Below are 19,642 nucleotides of genomic sequence, written 5' to 3'. Positions count from 1 at the left end.
AATGGCCGAAAAACGCTAAGGAAAAAGGATCAAGGCACGCCGTCTTCCGACTATTATGCAAACCCAGAGCTAAATGAGATTCGAACTTACTGCTTCAATGAGATGCCGAGCCCGCTGATGACGCCGCACTTTTGGTGCTGCTCATTCGGTATATCCTCCATCTTCACCAAGTTGTTGTCAGCGAACAACATCCGCTTGCCATTGCCTTTGCCGAACTGCTCCCATGTCGGAGAAGTGATTTTCTTCCCTCCATCGACGAAGAAATCATGCTTGTACTTGTTCGGGTCATATGAGCGGATGAAGGAGGCGAAATAGTTGTGAATGAAGACCGCAGCGGCAGAAGTGCCATTGAACCAGACAGGCCCGAGCTCCGATACATGAAGAGCACTACCCACGTCCCATCTATACTGCCAGGTCGGACTGCCATTGTTGGCGTATGCGGCCGAGATATTGATACCTGGACACACGTAGCGGATGGAGCCGAATACTTCCGCGGCGACTTTCTTCCAATTTGGGTCGTTTTCAGTGTTGGTCGGACCCTGGAATACGGCTCGAATGCTGGCCTTCTGCTGCTCGCTTAAAGTGGTATATTGATCAGAAACGAATTGCTCAGCTTTGCTCATCGAGGTCACTTCGTCGGGAATGAACTGCGTTCCTTCATTGGTGTCATCTCCAAAAATGGTAGGAACCTTCACAAGATGCCCGGCCTTGATCTCATTGTACGTATAGTTACCAATAAAATCGTAGTCCAATGTAGGGTTCCAGAACCACATCGGAGCTTCCTTCCCACCCGGGAAAGGCATGTTAATGCTCCGCACAGCTTTTTGGAACTGGACTGCATCCATGTCGCGCATGCATTTAAGATCTTTGCATCCAGTCTGCTTCAAGAGCTCATCGTACTGGAATTGGCTGTCCTTGACGGTGCGAAGCGGGGGGAATGCTTGAGACTCGGCGACGGCAGCATTGAAAAGCTTGTCATCTCGGCCTCCATATGCTGTAAGATGAAGTACTACCGACCCTCCGCCGGCGCTGGCTCCTCCGAGAGTTACGTGATCTGGATCACCTCCAAACTACATCATCAGTTAGCTTGCTCATTTTAGCAATGGAGAGAGGTTTCATTACTTGGCGAATATGAGTTTTGACCCATTTCAATAGCTGCCGTTGGTCTTTCAGTCCATTGTTAAGACTCGAGCCCTTGTCCGAGACAATCTCTTGGCCGGCGAGGAACCCATACGGCCCAACTCGGTAGTTGAAGTTCACCACAACCATCTCAAAATTTGCGGCGTGGATGAGTGAGGCACCGTCAAAGTTTGGGTTGCCGTTAGCATTAAAGCCACCGCCCTGGATAAAGACATAGACGGGGAGGTTACTGGTGGCAGTCGCTTTGGCTGGGGCGAAGACGTTGACAAACAAGCAGTCCTCGGATTGGTCGACTCCGAACTCCGATTTCAGGTCAGTGCCCGAGGAGATACATACTGGTCCAAACTGGAAGTCCGTTAGCCTAGAATTCAACTTTAGAGAATTAGGAATTTGATTATACTTCTTTAGCATCGACGATGCCTCCTATTGAAGGAGGCTCCGCAGGAGGAGCGAAGCGCATGCCATCACGTCGAGAGGCACTACGGGCATACCGCATTCCAGCCCAGCGATAAATCCCATTGCCCCGATCCGTCCCACGATATTTGGTGTAACCGACGTCGACAGTAAGATCCACGGCAAGGAGAGATTGTACAAAAAGACAGATTAGTAGAATGATTGGACTGGCCATTTTCTATGACCCGGAGGCCTGCGCAGCAAGGTGATTGTACGTGATATTGCGGAATCGTAGATTAGAGAAGGCAACGACAGTAGACGAACGGAAAATGACGGGACTTATAAATGAATCGGAGCTTCACGATGCTCTGTGAAAGATCGAAGAGGTAAAGGTTTCAAAGGTGGCGTCTTCCGCGCGCATAAGCGGTTGACGCTGTGAATGAATAACGACCTATGAGGATGCTATGGTGACAACAAAGACTGGGCAAACACTATTGGTTCAAGAAAATCGCAAAATGCACTGTGACACCACCTTATCGTGATGAGCGCCTTCGCTATGCTGTGCGATTCATGAGTGATAAATGGGGAGTTCGTGTGGTTGACATACCTGTGAGGGGAGAACAGTGGCTTCCACCTAGGGTATTGACATTGATGTAAAAAAAAAAAAAACATCAGTATGAAAAGGTTTACAACGCGGCATCTCCGCGCTTCTAACCAGGAAGCATTTATCAACAAAGCGTTCCCAACAGAGATGCGAAGCGAGGAATTGAGTCCGGAAGAAAGGGTGGCCACTACAGATAGAATGGACATGATAGCAAAAGCATGAAACAGTGCTGGAGCGCACTAATCGGCAGGTCGAGACCTCTGTCCGCCGATAGTGACATACTACATGCACTTACACCTACCCGAATTTGACCTATGAAAACTACTGCTGGAATTAGAGAAGGCACTGAGACCATGCAGAGTTCTGTCCCGAATTGGACCCTGTCGTATTCTGTCATTTAATATATCACTCCACGTAGGTGCTATGCTAGAGCACAATACAGGAGTGCTGCCATCACAGAGGTACCGGTGGATCCACGTTGGAAGTCGATAAAGCCAGAAGTGAAGATGAATACCAACAATGAGACAAGATGAGGTCAAAGATCAAGCCTGTCGCCAAGTCGTTTAAGACTCTTTCACCTCTTGGCTTCGCGTGACGCACAGACCTTCCCTAAAGATTTCCATGAAGCTTTCGCATCTGTTTATGGCACTGTTTCGCCCAAAATGAAACACCCATCCGACGTTCTCATGAGAAGTTTTCATTCTCGTTACATTCAGGTTTTGCGGAGCTTTGGTGAAACCTTGAATTTTCTGTCCTGTGTTTTTGGAGAGAAAATGCACCACAGGATCTGTTGCTCGCCTACTGGCTTCTGGCTAAGAGTGGTTGGAGGGGTGGCGTCATTCGTTGGTTCTGGCTCGATTAAGCTGTCGAATAAGTGAGATCTAGTGACAGCATGTATAGGAGGTGCAAGCGAAAAGGTTGTGTTTTTCGATGGTCGAGCGGAGATCATATCCGTGTCCAATGATATCCGTCGCCAATAACACATGCCAATCTCCATCCCCAAGCTTTGACTTTCACCAGTTCATGTAGAATTCCGTGGTCTTTCTATGCAGGCCAGTATCGCGCCTTGCACCTTCTGCAAATTGGTTCCTTGGCAAGCCTAATGACCTTCTTTCGCATCACTACCACCATGCCGTCCCTTCACAACCAGCCCCATGCGGCCTCAAACTGCAAACCATTCTAGAAACCACACACCATTCCCGCATCGTGTGCAGGCGACAATTCATTTTGAAATTTATTGAGACCGTGTCGTGATTGCCTCTAGAGAAGCTCCCCGAGCGTCTTTGTTACCGCGGGTCGCTTCTCCTTCCCACTTCCTCTTCCTCTTCCTCAGTCTTCTAGAAATCGGTAACCCTCCCATTGTAACTCCAATCACCCTTTCCCCCCCACCTCAACGGTTCATTCTTCGGACCCCCAATCTCCCCAGTCTTGGGATTAACGTCTCCCTCAAACTCGGGCGGGGCTCCTCTCCGAATATTCGGATGCAACTCCTCTCCCTCTCTAACTTTGCCATCCCCAGTGAGCTGTAATTCAGGCTGTTGTGAGTCTGGGGATTGATTTATTCGCATCTTCACATCTGCGGACGCAGCGGAAGTGGCCGGCGTGATGGACTCCGGAGACTGGTCGGCCTGAGGTCTTGGCGTGCTGAATGCGCCTGTGCTCTGTCGTTGTAGTTGCTCAAAGATCTCTTGCTCTTCTTTGGGAAGCCGTGGCGGGGCGGGTCCGCTTTCGAAAGGCGAGGGGAGCAAGTAACGGCATGATGCACCGAAGGGGCGATATGGCACCAGACGGCAGGAGAACTGGCGAGGTAGCTGGAGAGTAGTTCGGTGCATATCGGACGTTTGGTTTGATTATTTCACCTAGAGTGTGATACAGAGCGGAATGAAATTAGCTTTTCTGGTCAGTGTGTGAGAGTTGAAGACTTTAGATGACATGATGAAAGAAACTGTGTTGCCGAGACCATGCGACTGCGGATTCACCTAGCCAATCGGAGTAGCTACGGGAGTGCATCCAAATATACGACCCAGTTGCCATCCCGTCATCTTTGGATCAAATTGTAAGAGAAGTCGCTGCGTTTTTGTTCACTATTGGTACTACGTCCTTTTAACTAATAAAGGATATCCTCGCAAAGATTATGCCATCCCTTGTTTCCAGATTGCGCCTATCGTACACGACCAAAACAGGAGACCTGCCAACAACCCTACGCAATGTAGCCATCTCCGGTTCCCAAGTTTTGCGCGCTCCTCTTTGCGTCTAAGAACAACTCCTCGCATTCAGTGACATCGTCCACATCGATTCGTCCAGCCTCCCTTCCGCCAACCTTGGCCAGCACGCTTGCAGGCGCAAGCAACTGCAGCGCATATCTCAGGCTCACTTTCTCACCCAGCAAACTGACTTTGTCAAGAGCAGGTTCTGATATGTTGAGACCTTCTGTTTTGGCCCGGGTCTTGATGATGGATCGAATCTCTGGGGGAGCGTACGGGTGCGTAGGAATAATCAGGAGACGAGCAAGCAAGTCCGGAGGAATACCGTGCGCTGAAGGAGGCAAGGAAGAGCTTCCGCGGATGTGAGTGAGGCCGCGATTTGAGGCCAGGATTACTAGAGGGGACAGAGGGGACTCGAGGGCACGGTTTAGAAAAGTAAAGGCTTCTAGGTCGAGCATGTGAACCTCCCAGAAAATCAGCTTGCTCTTTGATGGATGGAGAGGGGAATCACCTCGTCGATGAATAGTACTCCCGGTACTAGGTCTGCCACACCTTGATCAATGTACTTGTTGACCACTTTATTGATCTCTAGCCGCAGCTTTTCCGTGATCTCCGTCTTCTTCGGTTTCATCAATTGGCCCATCATACTCATTATGTCTTGCCCACCCTGTGGTCGCGCGTTGGCAACATCTAGATCGTGCAAGGTCACATCCTGCACAATCTCCTTCTTCTTGCGCACGTCTCCTTTAGGAATCGGGACGTATTCCTCAGCCTCCAGGTCAAACTCAGTCGCATAGGCATCAGATCGACCCACTCGTTTCACAGCGCCGGTATTGGCTTCGATGTAGACGACGTCCCCCAGGCGAACGCGTTCTTTTTGGATGGCTTCGTAGATGGATGGGTCTAGCCGTAGCTTCTTCGTGCCTCTTGCGGACTTGAGGGAAATGAGGAGATGGGAAATAGTGCGACCATAGCCCCCGAGCGGGTTCTCTGCCTCTTCGGGTGTGAGCTCAGTCACCTCGCCCTCGTAGACCTCCTTAGTTTCCTTGACACGTAGGCCTATAGCGCGTCTGAAGTTCTCCATCAGCGCCTCGGTCTTCTTTATCTCTGCAGAGTAGATCTCGCTGCCGACGATGGGACAAAACGGCACTTTGGTCCCTAACTCCTGGCTCACTGCCAGGGCAAGGGCCGTCTTGCCCGTTCCAGGGCCGCCAGCAAGGAGAACAGCTCGTCCGGACATCTTCTTTGCGCGAACGAGGTCGACGACTAGTCCACAGGCCTAGGGGAATGTTATTACCTGCAAGAGAAAGAACAGCAGAAATGGGGTACCTCTCGAGCTGCGGCCTGGCCGATGAAGCCTCCCGCACCTGAGGATGCGCGCCCATCATTTGATAAGCCTAGCCCTTTAATGTGTGAATGCGCAGCCGTCCGACTCTCGCGGGTGTTGCCCTTAACTTCACTGATGGGAACAGGCGCCGCCATGGTAGCGGTTAGGACGCTTTAATCCGTCTCTAGGATAGATGAGCGATGCGCCGAGAGTGTGAGGCTGGAGAGAGGAGGGGTGAAGAGGCGACGGCGACGCGGGGGGATTGCGGTTGCGGTGAGGATCGTTTGGAGTTCGCGGTGAAGCTCTCAGACTCGCGAAGCTTTTTGCTCCAGCCCATCAGCGAACCAATCAGAGCCGAGGCGAGGCCACCCCATAAGTCATGGTTCTCCTCACTCCACCACCCACAACACCTCTCCTCACCTCCACAGACAGGACCTTCCTGACCAAACTAGACTCCTAACGACCATAATCACCCACACGCTCTCTTCTGCAGACGACTCTATCTGTCATTGACAGGAATATATCCCATCAACAACTGCTCCCGTCACCGTCGCTGTCTATATCTGCTGGCGACTCGACAAGCCGCGTGTCCGCGTGCTGCTCGCCAGCCTCTACACCCTGACAAGGTATGGTGGAAGCTGCAAGCTATAAGTAAGCGTTCTCTGCTGACCAGCATCTGATGCAGAATTGCAATCCAAGTCAGTCTCGTCAAGTCGCTCCACGGCCTAACCTCGCTTTCTCAAACTCTATTGTATTTCCTGCGGCCGACTTCTTGCCTGATCGCATTTGAACAAAGTTGAGCAAGAGTTGAGTCACGAACCACAAACACTATGCAATTTGCTAATTATTTTCATTACAGTCTTGCCGTTGACCTCAGCTTAGTGTACAGCAAACTATCTCCCGAATAGCCTTGACTTTTCCTTCCTGTGCTAGCCACCGCTCATTGTGGCCAGCAGAGCCCTCAAGAAGGAATAGAAATCCAAACACAAGCCTCATCAATCATAACCGTTGCCGGTCTTGGTACGCCAAGGTACTTAATCTATGCACAGGGAGGGGATAATAACGCATCGGGTCGTCGAAGGTGATATAATACATCGGTCGGCATGGGAATAAGGGTTGTGCGAGGAGTACAGAGGGGAGGGAGTATGGCTCTGGTATTTTGATCTTGCGCTGATCGTGTTGCTTAGGTCATTGGAGGCACGCTGTCAATTTCGAAGGTGTGGTCAACTCGAAACAAGACCACAAATAGCGCCCTGATTTTGGGTCGACCAAAAGCGATACAAGCAGGAAGCCAAAAGGCAAGGACACACATTCGGTCCAAATTATCAGAGGCTCGGGAAATCGAGTGACAGATACACACACGTTGACTTTTCGGAAAGACAAGAGCTTGGGATCATGAAAGCAGAGGTCAGGCTTTCTCCAGGTCAGCTGTCATAAACAATGACGAAATGTCGATGGGTAAGAGTTCGGAAGTTTATTCTTCTTCGCTCTCAGATCCGCTTGACTCGTCGTCACTGGATTCATCTTGAGCGGCTGCTACATTCAGGTCAGTTATAAGCCACTCGGATGTGAAGGCTGACCACTTACCAGGTGGAGATTGGCTGGAGCCGGAAGCACTCGCTGCAAAGGTCCGGAGCTTCTCCTGGATCCTCTTGATGCTGTCCTCTTGCTCCTGCTTGCCCATAGGCTTGTTCTTAGTCTTCCTATGAGCTGCGCCCTTGTGAGGCCGTGGTGGTTCAAAGTCATCGTCAACGACCCCTTTCGGACCTCTAACTTGCTTGATAAACTTGAAGAGGTCGCGGAGCGTATTATCGTCGATCTCATCCATATCGATTTCCATTTCGTCGTCATTTCCGCTTGCAAGATGGGGGCATCCGTTACGGATAATCTGCACCGCCTTCCTCATATCTGCATCTCCCAGAGTACTAATTCCATCAGAGATTTCCTGTTTCTGGGCAAAGCTAAGAGGCGCCGGTGCTTTAGAACGAGCCTTGGACTTGGCGGCCTTCGGAGGAGGCGGAACGACGAGACTGCCCTTCTTCTTAGGGTGTGTTGTCTTCACAGCTTTCTTCTTTCCAGTCACTTTAGGGGAAGTGCGCTTCCCTTGCTTGTGCTGAAGAAGAGCCTGCGCGGTTTCGTTTAGGGCTGCGATTTGCTGCTGGATAGCAAGGATCTGAGCCTGAGCATCAGGCTCCTCGTCATCTTCTTCATCTTCATCCTCATCCGAATAAGCAGAGCCTGGAGACTGATGATCAGACGCTGGAGCATGTTCCTGAAGCCAGGCTGCCTTCTCTGCCCAGAGGCGATCGAAAAGCTGATTCATCTCCTTGCCCATTTTGTGGACGTCATCGCCCTCGATGTTGAACTTGTAGCAGTTGGCAAACACCAATTGCGCATCATTGTAGAAATCTTTGGCAGTCTGATATTGACCCGCTTGCAGGTTCTTCTCTATCGTTCCAAAATCCATAGGCTTCTTGATTATCTTGAGATATGTTGGAATATTCAAGGCCACAGGATCCACCGGCTTCAGAAATGGATATGAGAACTTCTGATATTTAGGTCTCATAAGCTCAGTCATGACGCTTTCACAGAACTTAAGCTCCTGGGCAAACTTCTTCTTCTTTGGCTTGGCAGAATTGTAGGGAAGATCTTTCGGTGGGGGCCTATGGATCTCTCGCTTGGGCCTATCGTTTGCACTTGATGAGTCTCGCCGAATGAGTGGAAGTCCATCCGCGGTTAGCGGCCACGCTGATTGCGGAGATGCTGCTGTAGGTGTCGGCTGAGCAGGTGATTTGGCTGTAGTTGAAATGGTTCTCGACTCGCGTCGCGTCTTCGTCGAGGTTGCAACTACTGGCTTCTTGGGCTTGGGCTGTTTAGAAGACTCCTCGATCCCTGCCCTTGGCATTTTGCCCATACCCTTAAGAAAATAGGCGCGCATATTGTAGCCGGCCTGTGTCACGGGGTGTTCTTTTCCGTTGAAAGTGACACTGTTGTCAATAATGAGGTCGAGATCTGCCATGAAATCTCGAACCGTTGAGTACTTTCCTTCCTTCAACTTTGACTCCATTGTCGACAGATCCATGGGATTCTTTACGTATTCGCGGTATTGAGGGATACCCATAGCCTCAGGGTTCACCGGCTCCTTGAATGCATGTGCGACCTTAATCTTCTTCGTGTTTCGAACACGTTCCAACAAAAACTTGTTTTGTAATGTAGTCATTGGGGCCAAAGGCCAATCCTCTGCGCTGACCGCAGCTTGAACCGGAGTCTGATCGGCGGTGCCCGTAGAAACAATGCCATTTCCATTAGCTTGTTCACTATGCGCGGGAAGCTCCGGAATCTTGAACTCAGCCCGCCCTCCCATCTCCTCATCGGTCCTCGTCCTCTTAGCTTCTGGTGCATCCGCTTCCTCATCGTCATCCTCCCGCGACCGTACCCTTCCCGACAACGGAGCATCCCCCATATCCAGATCGAGGTTTGTTGGCGATTGTACGAAAGAAGACATTTGTGAAGGCTCGGCAGTGGTGGACTGGGTTTGAATTGAAAGTTCGGTCATTGAATTAGTCGGAGGAATAGAAGCCGGTGCAGTAACTGAAGCTTCCTGCGAGACATCCATAGCGTTGTGGTTACTCAGGCTACCAAATTCGAAATCTGCTGCCTGTTGTTGAGTTTCTGGGACTAGCTGTGTATTATCGCTCGATTGTGCACCCAGTCCCGGAAGTGCTTCCTCTCGTACATCCGATGTAGGTGCTCCAACCACGGTTGCCAACGAGGTCGCGCCAACCTCGGGACTGTCAAAGAGCGAGTTTGTATCCGGTTGACTATCAGCAAGGAACTGTATTGAAGGTTCTACGGTGTTCGAAACGGCTGTCGCAGGCATGTGGTTACCGTTCACAGTGGGGTGTGGTTCCGACTCGGTGACGGCCGGTTGCGCGGTGGGTTCGGTGGTGTTGAAGTCAGGCCCGCCAAAGAGGACATCATATTTGTGCGAGATGCTGCAAATAAATTCATTTAATAAATACACTCTAAGTGAGACAGATAAAGCAAAGGAAAGTGAAGGAGCAGGTGGCGGGGCGGGGAGGAAGACTCACCCATTCGCCTCAGTATCAAGCACCATCTCGTCTGCTGAGGTAAAGGACGCCGCCTTAGCCTCAAAAGAAATTTTTTCGAGGGCTGACGATGTCATCACTGCCATATGGCCATGAAAGTGATGGCAGTGATGCGTTGGTGAGAGGCTGTATAACTGCGCGACAATAGCGCACCGACCGGGAAGCAGTGTCGATCTGCAATTTGTCAACACTGAATGCCTTGGCGCACAGCAAGCGACCGCTGCAAAAGTGCCTTGCGCAAAGTTGACCGGGTAGGTAGGCGTTGAAAGTTCGCTCAAAAAAAGTGTGGTTGGAGCTTGGGTGCTGGATGCGCCAAAAGCGGTGGGGTGGGGTTGGGGTTGGGGTTGGGGTGTGGCTGAGAATATAAAGTGTTTGCGAAAATACAAAGAGGGGGCGCGGGTAGTTATATGCTGCGGGCTGCTGAAACGTCCTTTGGCTCACGTGACGTACCGGTGGCGGCGAGGAGATCAAAGAGAGAGTGCGCTGATGAGTCAGAGTCCAACCGAGCGGCAACGCGTTTGTTTTGAGGCGGAGCGCGTATGCGAAAGAAATAACAAAACACCCGCTGCAGATGCGCGCCGGCTCGCAGGTGCAAAAACAACAGAAGCGCAAACGGCGAAATGAATGCAGGCGCGCACGGATGGCGGGTGCCGGTCAGTGAGCAGGACTAGCCGCGACAGCCTGGGCAAGCCCCAAGGGAGGATCGCAGTCCAACGAGAAAGGGTGACGTCCGGCGAGGCTGGCCGGAGGGGTCACAGGAGGGGTCCGGGGGGGGGCGGGAGGGTGAATGTGGTGGGGGGAATATTCGGAGCAGTGACGCGGTATTATTGGAAGCGAGATCGGGGAGGTCAACAGAGAGACGAAGATTGATGAGGGCGGAGTCCATGTTTAAATGCTGCCGACTGTCCGATTCTTGGCACGACCCCTTTTTTGATACACTAGGCAGGAGCCACCGCGGTCACGTGCCGCATCAAACACTACACCCTCGCAGAGGCTGCCCAGCCCTACGGTGCGCGGCGCGCAGTCGCTACATAACCTTCTGTACTATTCTCCTCCGCCGTCCTCACGAAAGAGAGTCGATCCACTGCACGACTGATGCTTTGTGACGCTCCCGCAGCCTTCGACCTTGACGACAGGGGTGTGGTGGTCTGTGCGCCAAAATTTCTCCACACCCAGGCCGCAAACATTTGATTTTTTTCTGCCTCGATTGGGCTGCCATCATCAACCACCCTCCTCGCTCTCTTCAGGCAGCAAAGAGGCCTGCTTCCCGTCCAGACCACTCCCTCGTCGCCATCCGGACGCAACTGCATGAGCTCGCTAATATGCCCGCCGTAGCCCCGCGCGCTCGTGAGCACGGCTCCAAAGATTCCAGCGCCCGCCGCGGTCCTCTCCCGCCTACAAAGAAGATGAAGATGTCTCAATCACCCGCCGCACCCCGCTCAAATGGTATCGAAGCGCTCCTCAATGGCACCCCAAATAAGAAGCAGCCTCTGACGGCTAAAATAAACGGCGTTAAGAACCTCCGGAAGGATAGGGTAGATGAGGCTACAGCCGTGGCCGGTGAGGCGTTGGCCCGGACTGGTGACGTCGATATGGGACATGCCAGCAAAGAAATCATCGAAATCAGCAGTGGTATGGAGGAAAGCGAATACTCGAGCTCAGAAAATGAAGACGGCGACGACATGGCGCCTCGTGTGGAGGAACAGGTTGATGAAGACAAGACTGCTCACCCTACAAATGGAAAAATACACGACGAGGACAGGCTCATGGAAGACCGGGCCGTGGAATCAGAGCAGCCCTCGTTCGGGGAAAGACTGCAAGCCCAAGCGCCGAATATCGTCGACGTCGAAGCAACCTTCGTTGGTCCCAATGCTGAATCCCGAGCGCTAGCGAGTGCATCGAATAATCGGCCGCTATCTGCCCCATCCGTTTCTTCGCTGGGCACTGTACTCACCCAAGCACTAAGAACAAATGACCAAGAGCTGTTGGAATCGTGTCTCAGAGTGATTGACGTGGACACCATTTATGCCACAGTCGAGCGCCTTCCTTCACCTCTTGTTGGAACCCTTTTGCAAACATTGGCGGAACGCCTACACAAGAAGCCAGGACGTGCCGGAATGCTTATGGTGTGGGTGCAGTGGTCACTTGCAGCCCATGGGGGGTACCTAGCCAGCCAGCCGCAGCTAGTGAAACAGCTTGCAACTCTTAACAAGGTCCTTAAAGAGCGTGCGAGTGGGCTGCAGCCCCTACTATCGCTGAAAGGAAGATTAGACATGTTACATGCCCAGCTTGAGCTCCGGAGGAGAAATCAAAGAAGAGCTGCGAACGATGACGAGAATGATGCAATAGTATTTGTAGAAGGGGAAGATGGCTTTTCGTCGGCAGAAGAAGATGATCAATCCGAAGCCGGCAGCGACGCTGTGATTAGCGGCCCAAGGAAAAGAATACGGCAAGACTCAGAAGAACCGGAAGACGAAAGCTCTGTGAGTGGAATACCAACCACCGTGGAAGTTGAAGGAAGTGACTCAGATGGGGCAAGTGAAGATTCAGAAGGACTACTTGATGATGAAGCAGAGGAAACCGATCAGGACACTGGCGATGACATGTCCGAACCAATGAGCGACGATGACCTAGATGGTAAGAATGGATTGGCAAGCGAAGAAGAGGCTAAACCAGCAAGACGTTCAACAGTTGGTCGTGCCGGCCTTCTACGACGGCATTAACGGTCGAATTTGATACCCTGGCGTATCTAGATTAACGGTGTACCTATACAAGATCCTGGTGCTTTCCTGCGTAGTGTTCGTTGGAGCTGGAATCTGTGCTTTCTGAAAGACTGGAAGATATCAATCGCATGAGGATACGAGTGAGCTGGTATCCTGGCGTTCGCAGGCTAATGACTTTATCTGGCGGCGTTTCTGCTCGCCATTGTTGCATCACGTTGCAATGGGTCGGATATCCAGTTGCTATTTTCCCAAAAGCTGCTTGTCCATATCGGTTCCCCAGCCCTTTTACAATGATAATGATCCCTCACCCATGTCAAAATTTTCTGATATCCAAACTTGTAACCTAACCTTGAAATACCTTCAAAGGCTCAAATGTTTGAAGGGAGCTCCTCATGTGTGCGCTAAGAGAACGGAGGATCTCGGCCCGCAATGCGCTTCTTTCTCGACATCGCAAGCTGTTAGGTTAATTATTCACCGGCTGATTTCGCTAGTTTTGAGTGTGAACACCATATCGCTAAGAAAAACCGCCAGTTTCGACAACACAGTACCCACCCTCACTACCATGGACATGTACATTCTTCCATTCTAGTAACCTATATATACTAACTGTCAGAAATGAGAGATAAAATCCCAGCCTACGATACCTCACGAAGCCTTCGCATCAACAGAGTGGACTGCTGTAAGAGGGTATTAGATAGCTACAAAACAATAAATAAAGAGATGTGGCTTATCCATATGTCTAGATATTCTCTCTCCATTTGCAATGTTCGCAGGCAATGCTAGAATGCGGACCGCGTTCAACACTTCATTGTTCGTGGCTCCTCCTCCTACACACAGCGTGTACAATATCTAAGTCTTTCCAATACATATAGAACGATCCCTCGAGCGTCCCAGTATATCTCTATAATCTCTGTCCTTGCACACCTCCCACCTTTGCTTCCTAGGCTCTCCTGAAGTTGATCTCCACCATACCTATAGAGAGGTAATTTCAACAGCAGGTCTTCGCTATAGTCTTACATCTAAACAGGTACCCTCGCTTACATGGTAGCCAACATCCTCCGCTCAAGCGGACAGACTCTTGAAGGCTTTTCACTTCTCAAAGTGGCCAGCCATTAGGATGGTCCAAGATCCTGTGCTCGGCTCCTAAGTCCCCAAAGTCGCCACAAGTATAGTGGCTTGAAATATATGGTTTCCAAATAGATAAGTACCTTACACTTTGCGAAAACAAAATATTCCTGTAATTAGAATACCTGAAATGTAACGAAGGGATATAGTGCTTGCCCCAATGATCATGCCTACTAACTGCTACCTATCAAAGGACAGTTATCAGAATGAAGACCTCTTACGTTTCACTAGAACCTGCATCCGCTTCGAACCATCAGCGGTTAGATTAACACGTATTTGGTATTCGGCCTATAAAACTCTCATTTAAGGACCAACCCTTACCCTCATGAGAATAGAGCTCAAAATAGTACGGCTGCATTTAATGAGACTTAGGACAGATGTGATCATGCAGCGGAAATACGCATCATAGAGATTTCATGTCCAAGGGTGTAGCCTCAAATGATGTAGCCCTAATTTATTAGATACACTTGGAGGCCAGTATTTCCAACCCTCTTTTCTGTTCTTAGGCAAACAACAACACCAGAGCCAAGGCAATTCATCATTCTCAATATCAGCCACGAATGAAGATAATCTCGACCTCCCATAGAGCACCAAATCCTCGGTCAATGCGAGTCATGAAGAGTTTCAAAGGGTACTTTCAAAGGCCTCGCATCAGAACCAGATCTGAGTATTGGCTACCGGAAGTTGGCGATGGAGACATAGTGTAGTCTATGAATACACCATAGGAACTTAATTCGGAGGGGAGAAGTTATTATGAAAGTTGTCCCTGCTGACCACTTCCCAAATGCACTTAACCTCCCGAGACCCAAGTGTAACTAATCAGTCAAGAAGCTACTTTAGGACAAGATTAGACACCTTTGTCGCATAGGTATCCAGACAACTCTTGCCTGCCAGGACATTTAGTCACGGTTCGCAAACGCGACAACAGTAAACAAATCAGGATGAAAGGCCAGAATATGCCGAGAAAGTGGCTAAAACTCTTGAATTCCAAAATATCGCTTAACTATATGTATGTCGTCAAAAATAATTTTCCACGCCTATGAAGAACCGAGGTTGTACTAGCTAAGCTATTATGGAGGCGTGAAAGGCAAAACAGATCATGTCAAACAAAGAGGGCTTGTCTTCGTCCAGTATGGGTTTGTAACTTTTTTGTGAGTTTGTTCTCACTTATCTGCTCCATATCTGTTCTCTGTGACTTTATAATCTCCTTATTGTCTGTTGATCTATTTCCTTTCGCGCCGGGTTGCTAACCCTAGCTAGCTTTCATTCAGATAAAGCTGTCTATATAGTCAAAGGTTCCTTGAAACATTGCACTGCACATTCCACCACTAAACGCGCGTTTTAGACAACTGACATGTCATTCGATGTTCAGAGTCTCCTCGAGAAACATAAGCGGTCAAAATGTTTCAAATACAGCACTACTGGCCTCGACATGAATTCTATACTCCCACCTGCATGGAAGAGCATCCTGGCGATAAGTTTCTCTCGTGCGGCCATTCCGATCCTATTCTGGAATTTTTTTATCCTAAAAAAAGTCCCGTCGTCTAGGTCAACTTCGGCGTCATTGAAAGGGTAAGTAGCGAATTATGGCATGCAGTTCCACTACTACCTCCCGCATATCAGCGATAGCGTCACCGATTATTACACCGAGAAGAGCTGGGTTGCATACGACGTATACGACGAGAAGGAGGAGAGAACTCCTTTTTTGTCACGAATTTGGAGTTGCCCTTCGTTCATGACGGCGACTTTTCAGTTCTATCCTAGCTTTGTAGAACTCTCTAAACAGCTGTCTACCAAGAAAAGCTCTAGTATAGAAACTATGATTAAGGGAGCTAAGTTGGCGAAGAATAAAGAGGGGGAAGGTGTTTCGACTAGAGAAGCATGTGTTGGGGTGGTTGAAGAAAATTAACGGTTGAGTCTAAGTAGAAAGAAGAGAGATGAGGGTTGATATAATACTATGCGTTTACTTTTATATTCTCTATTTGGAACTTCTCTTTCAATCAAAAATTTGCCTCATCTCATGGTTTGCACAATGGAATTACTTTCTAGAGATGGTCTCGTGAATTTCCAAGATAACTAATCTCCCCTAATTCAAACATTAAACCTGGAGTATTAGACCAACTCCCGGATTGTGAACGAACATCACTCATTTCTTTTTCTTTTTTAACACCGTTAAGTTTACTGTGCATTGTATCAACTGGGACGATGGGCCCTCCATATTTCAGCCCAAGAGTCACCTTCCTACTTCAAATTTACTCAAAGCTTCATAGTTTCTTCCATATCCCGACTACGAGGTTCAGCGTAACTCAAGCATAGCAACCATGTCTTCGCCCTACTATCCTTCTGGTATCCATAGTCGCCCGACCTCGTACATTGCCTTGGAATGTGTCAGGTCTGGAGTACCATTTGATGAATACGCAAAGCTACGAGGACAACAAAATATTGAATCATTGTATGAAAGTGCAACGAGTGCAGGGTTCAAAGATCTGTTGTGTTACTCGTCAAGCTTTGGGGCCAAACTTTGGTTTTAATGAAGATACTAGTGCTTCTGCTAATATTCTCGTCGCTAGAGTTATCAAGACAAATCCATGCAAAGTATATTTCTAAAGAGCTATCTTTATGAGGAGAAAGCGTTCTTGAACATGTCTTCTGACTCGCTCTCCCATCTCGGCCAGGGTTCTCATGAAGTTCACCGCCGTCATGCCCTCAGCACTGCAGATGGTGGAGACGTCTACGAGATGATGCAGTATCGGGAGAGTGTGAAAAGGATGCCAGCTAGGATAGTTACAGATGCGGGGATGCCGGTTAGGAGCTCGTTTTACTGGAGTAGTAGCGGGGATGAAGAGGAGGGCGAGACGACGGAGAAGGGAAGAAATACCTGGATAGGGTATTGGAAGAAACACTCTGAGGACTTCGTGTGTTAGCAAGGTTCTCAAGGGAGGTCTATGAAATCCTTTAGCAAGCGGCTGAGAATCAAGTTAGATGGAATACCATAAGCTTATCCTGCTTTGGTAAGTTGGCTAGTCTAAATATGTACTGTATTTCTAGACTAAACTTCATGACAATAATGCATAATAATGAATGGGAATCTCTAGGTGAGGTACCCAGGTTGGTGTTTATGGGTGAGCGAAAGTGAAGTGACCATTGTTTACTCGCTCCTTCCTACATCAGCATGAAGCGGGTAGCTTCCGCGCGAGAAATTCGAACCGCCTGATTAGCAATGTTAGGCGTACTTTGGGGGGTATAAATTTGTGAATACAGCAAGCCAAAGGCCAAGGATCGTTGTTGAGGGCTTGTCGATGGCCGCGTGCTGAAATCTAGTCCAGTGATTGCGTCCTGAAGCTAGATTCACTCCCCTTCACCGCCGATGAACGCTGGATAAGATTTCTTACCAGCGCGGCTTTGGCTAGTTAGCCTATGCAACTCGTTGAAAATAGCTATACGAACCTTGAAGGAGTACCCTATTCTCTCATTTACATTCAATCTTTCGTTATTTGTCAACACCCGCACAGTATGATGGGATAGATATCCCATATATGAAGTAATTATGGGCCCAATTTTCACTCAAAAGCCCCTAGAGCCCCTTAAGAAGAGTACTAACCACTGTTGGAGAAGAAGCCGGACTACCTTCAACATGTCGCCAATCCTTTCCTGGCAAGCTCGCACCAAGCCCAAGCCCAAGAAGCCTCGTTACTACGCGACTGCCCTTACTGAGGATGATAAATTTGACCTTGCAGGAGGAGTGAATACACGTGAGTGGGCCGCGGAGGACATGATCAAGTTCGAAGAATCGAGGAAGGACTTGGAGCCAGACCCACACAAGGAGATGGAGGGTTTCCCGCCAGGGTGTCCTGAGCATGAGGCAGCAAAATTCAAGCTACAGCGGCTTGCTGTGTTGGAGGAAGAATATACGAGGAAGACACAGGTTCATTCCAGCTTCTTTAGGATCCCTCGCACGGGTATATCCCGCTAACACTCGTCATAGGCATCTAATTCTGGGAATTATCTCCCGCCAAAGGATGCTCGTGCTTCTACTAGTCCAGCATCTCCAGATTCACAGAACCCTTTGAGAGAGTCTCTCCAGCCCATGGGTCTGCCGACATACAGCGTTCCTATCTCTTCACTCTCCATGAATGAACCTGTCAATCACTGCTCTAGTCGCGGTACCGACGTACAGCAGATCACGCATCTTCGAGCGTCCAGTAGCCCTATCTCACCAGTTTCACCGCTGTCTCTAGGCGAGCCTCGTGAGCCCTTGCATTTCCGCACTGGCAGTGCCGGCGACTACTTCTCGCAACCAGGCAACCGAGTGTCTGCACAGCTCTTTCCCGGCTATCTTGCCTCTCAACAATTTTCGCCATCACATGAGTCTCCTCGCGAGATTCGCCGTGCCGTCAGCGGCGACGGAAATCTCTCACGCTCCAATGCTCGTTACACATCTCAACATAACCGCATCCCTTCTCGTATAAGGAGCCCATTAGCCAACGAGGTCACCTTCCGCGTCAACCCCCACGTCACATTTGATAGCTTCGTAGTCCAGCACGCTTCTGGGAAGGGTGAGGCTTACCGTGGAGCAGTGAATGCTGCTATGAAGGAGGAAGTTGAGACGAACACGAAGGCTGGCGGCGGGGTAACAACACAGAGTTCAAAGTGTGTGAGTAAGATAGCCAGCATTCCTACCCTCAAAGTAAAGAAGATAAGGAATGCTGAAGTTGGCCTATCAAAGAGTGTTGACTCCCAGAGCTTGTCTAACTCAGATGCGCATCGGGAGAGGATTGCTCCTGTCCGGATTTGTTGGTAATGGAACCTCTGGAGGAGGACTTCTGAACATGTTACATTCAGCGTGCGTTTGAAGGTGGAGAGTAAAACTGGAATGTAACCAAATTATCCAACGTATTTTGCATACTTTTATGAATAGATGTTTGGCAGATGAGCAGCGCAGGACTGACAGGGCTAAGCAACAAACCTAACCCAATTCAATCCTATAATAGTCCCCAACAATGTCCTCTAGAAACACGCCAATCGCGTCTCCGTCTATCCTTTCTCGGTGCATCAGAGGCGTCCACGTCGAGCTTTAGGACAGCACAACCACCGCGACTTTTCGCTCACTGTACTGCTCTTTCCGCGCCGTGGTCGGTACCTACTGCTCCTGCTTCGTCATGGATCCTCAAGCTGTCCCCATTGATTCTTTGCGTGCACATGGTCCTTCTTTTCCGCATCCAGGATGACCCATCCAAGCAACCAGATACACTTTCAAACAAGCACCCGTCCATCGAACTTGTCCCCAGATCCGGAGGCGTACTCTCGAGAAGCGAGACACCCAAAAGAAAGCACAACCACAAGCTCCGAATCCGTATTCAGACAGCACCGACTCTCCACTATGTTTGATAAGACTTTCTTCAGCCCGAAGCGCGGCAGCGATGGCAAGTTCAGCGACAATATGGCGGATATAGAAATCGATCCAGTCACGGGGAAGACGATCGACTGCAATCCCGATCATCGATTTGAGGATTTTGTCAACGAGCAGAATCTTGGCAAGGAGAGGGTGGAGAAGCGAAACGGCCGAGTCTGGCAGCGTGTAAAGGCCTTCCTTCGGTTAACCAAGCCAAAACAGAGTGGAGGCGGGAAGGAGTAAGGAGGCGGGGATCGTAGAACCTGAGGGTGTTTGGGAAATATGGACCTTAGCAACGCATAAGTGAACCAGACGATCGGATAGGTGAGGAGGCGTTTCCTGTCTTCTTGAGCTGAGTTGGTATGAGACCAGGAGTCAGAAGAATCACAAAGTGTATTTCTTTTATGTATCGTGTTTGGCTGTAGGTCCTTGAGTTACTAATTCGGGATACTCGCAGAAGATTGCTAGGATAGTTCATTGAAAAATAACTTTCGGTCAAGGCTATGCTAGCTAACTCGTAATATGTGTGCAACCACGCTCTGCGCTTGTTTCGGGAGCATACAGTTTGACCTTCTACTCTCCTCAGGCGCTCATACTCGACCATATTTAAGCCGCATTGTCCTCT

General features: G+C 49.7%; 8 protein-coding genes across 8 annotated transcripts; 4 read left to right on the top strand and 4 right to left on the bottom strand.

The window, feature by feature from the left end:
• Positions 1-86: 86 nt before the first annotated feature.
• Positions 87-1,768, bottom strand: BDR25DRAFT_286852 (alpha/beta-hydrolase; the record flags this gene model as incomplete). The annotated part of the gene is made up of 3 exons (XM_033688277.1): positions 87-1,070; positions 1,123-1,485; positions 1,541-1,768. 3 exons carry the CDS (start codon positions 1,766-1,768, stop codon positions 87-89), a joined length of 1,575 nt encoding a protein of 524 aa, XP_033547532.1.
• A 1,536-nt stretch (positions 1,769-3,304) lies between these two features.
• BDR25DRAFT_31889 (DUF1674-domain-containing protein) lies at positions 3,305-4,074 on the bottom strand. Its single transcript, XM_033691784.1, has one exon. The coding sequence runs from the start codon at positions 3,967-3,969 to the stop codon at positions 3,475-3,477; it is 495 nt and encodes a 164-aa protein (XP_033547531.1). The 5' UTR covers positions 3,970-4,074; the 3' UTR covers positions 3,305-3,474.
• A 134-nt stretch (positions 4,075-4,208) lies between these two features.
• On the bottom strand, positions 4,209-5,954 carry BDR25DRAFT_334302 (TIP49-domain-containing protein). Its single transcript, XM_033692916.1, has 3 exons — positions 5,671-5,954; positions 4,853-5,620; positions 4,209-4,805 (listed from the first exon to the last, which is right to left on the bottom strand). Exons 1-3 carry the CDS (start codon positions 5,821-5,823, stop codon positions 4,338-4,340), a joined length of 1,389 nt encoding a protein of 462 aa, XP_033547530.1. The 5' UTR covers positions 5,824-5,954; the 3' UTR covers positions 4,209-4,337.
• Positions 5,955-7,142: 1,188 nt separating this feature from the next.
• BDR25DRAFT_286843 (Bromodomain-containing protein) lies at positions 7,143-10,137 on the bottom strand (the record flags this gene model as incomplete). Its single annotated transcript, XM_033688276.1, has 3 exons — positions 9,760-10,137; positions 7,256-9,663; positions 7,143-7,201 (listed from the first exon to the last, which is right to left on the bottom strand). Exons 1-3 carry the CDS (start codon positions 9,861-9,863, stop codon positions 7,143-7,145), a joined length of 2,571 nt encoding a protein of 856 aa, XP_033547529.1. The 5' UTR covers positions 9,864-10,137.
• A 1,031-nt stretch (positions 10,138-11,168) lies between these two features.
• On the top strand, positions 11,169-12,494 carry BDR25DRAFT_163173 (NUC189-domain-containing protein; the record flags this gene model as incomplete). The annotated part of the gene is made up of 1 exon (XM_033684064.1): positions 11,169-12,494. A coding segment is annotated over one exon (1,326 nt), but the record flags the coding sequence as incomplete, so codon positions are not given.
• Positions 12,495-13,115: 621 nt separating this feature from the next.
• On the top strand, positions 13,116-15,534 carry BDR25DRAFT_355157 (uncharacterized protein; the record flags this gene model as incomplete). Its single annotated transcript, XM_033695415.1, has 15 exons — positions 13,116-13,169; positions 13,244-13,310; positions 13,395-13,412; positions 13,445-13,482; positions 13,549-13,632; positions 13,673-13,737; positions 13,767-13,904; positions 14,017-14,068; positions 14,132-14,326; positions 14,386-14,447; positions 14,494-14,641; positions 14,688-14,776; positions 14,886-14,913; positions 14,971-15,112; positions 15,206-15,534. The coding sequence occupies 15 exons, from the start codon at positions 13,116-13,118 to the stop codon at positions 15,532-15,534; spliced, it is 1,509 nt and encodes a 502-aa protein (XP_033547527.1).
• A 412-nt stretch (positions 15,535-15,946) lies between these two features.
• BDR25DRAFT_314382 (uncharacterized protein) lies at positions 15,947-16,678 on the top strand (the record flags this gene model as incomplete). The annotated part of the gene is made up of 4 exons (XM_033691446.1): positions 15,947-16,077; positions 16,222-16,540; positions 16,585-16,636; positions 16,674-16,678. The coding sequence occupies 4 exons, from the start codon at positions 15,947-15,949 to the stop codon at positions 16,676-16,678; spliced, it is 507 nt and encodes a 168-aa protein (XP_033547526.1).
• A 581-nt stretch (positions 16,679-17,259) lies between these two features.
• BDR25DRAFT_314381 (uncharacterized protein) lies at positions 17,260-18,426 on the top strand (the record flags this gene model as incomplete). Its single annotated transcript, XM_033691445.1, has 2 exons — positions 17,260-17,550; positions 17,611-18,426. The coding sequence occupies 2 exons, from the start codon at positions 17,260-17,262 to the stop codon at positions 18,424-18,426; spliced, it is 1,107 nt and encodes a 368-aa protein (XP_033547525.1).
• Between the last annotated feature and the right edge of the window lie 1,216 nt (positions 18,427-19,642).

This window comes from Lindgomyces ingoldianus (genome assembly GCF_010093535.1).
Source record: "Lindgomyces ingoldianus strain ATCC 200398 unplaced genomic scaffold BDR25scaffold_16, whole genome shotgun sequence".
Lineage (NCBI taxonomy): Eukaryota > Fungi > Ascomycota > Dothideomycetes > Pleosporales > Lindgomycetaceae > Lindgomyces > Lindgomyces ingoldianus.
This window is presented reverse-complemented; position numbering and strand designations above follow the sequence as displayed.

What these genes read in the sequence shown, in the direction of transcription:
- BDR25DRAFT_31889 (XM_033691784.1), bottom strand. Translation starts at nt 3,969, where the DNA reads ATGCACCGAACTACTCTCCAGCTACCTCGCCAGTTCTCCTGCCGTCTG.
- BDR25DRAFT_334302 (XM_033692916.1), bottom strand. Translation starts at nt 5,823, where the DNA reads ATGGCGGCGCCTGTTCCCATCAGTGAAGTTAAGGGCAACACCCGCGAG. An exon ending in GCCAGGCCGCAGCTCGAGAG is followed by an intron (nt 5,621 to 5,670) that starts GTACCCCATTTC and finishes ACATTCCCCTAG; the next exon opens with GCCTGTGGACTAGTCGTCGA. An exon ending in GAGTACTATTCATCGACGAG is followed by an intron (nt 4,806 to 4,852) that starts GTGATTCCCCTC and finishes ATTTTCTGGGAG; the next exon opens with GTTCACATGCTCGACCTAGA.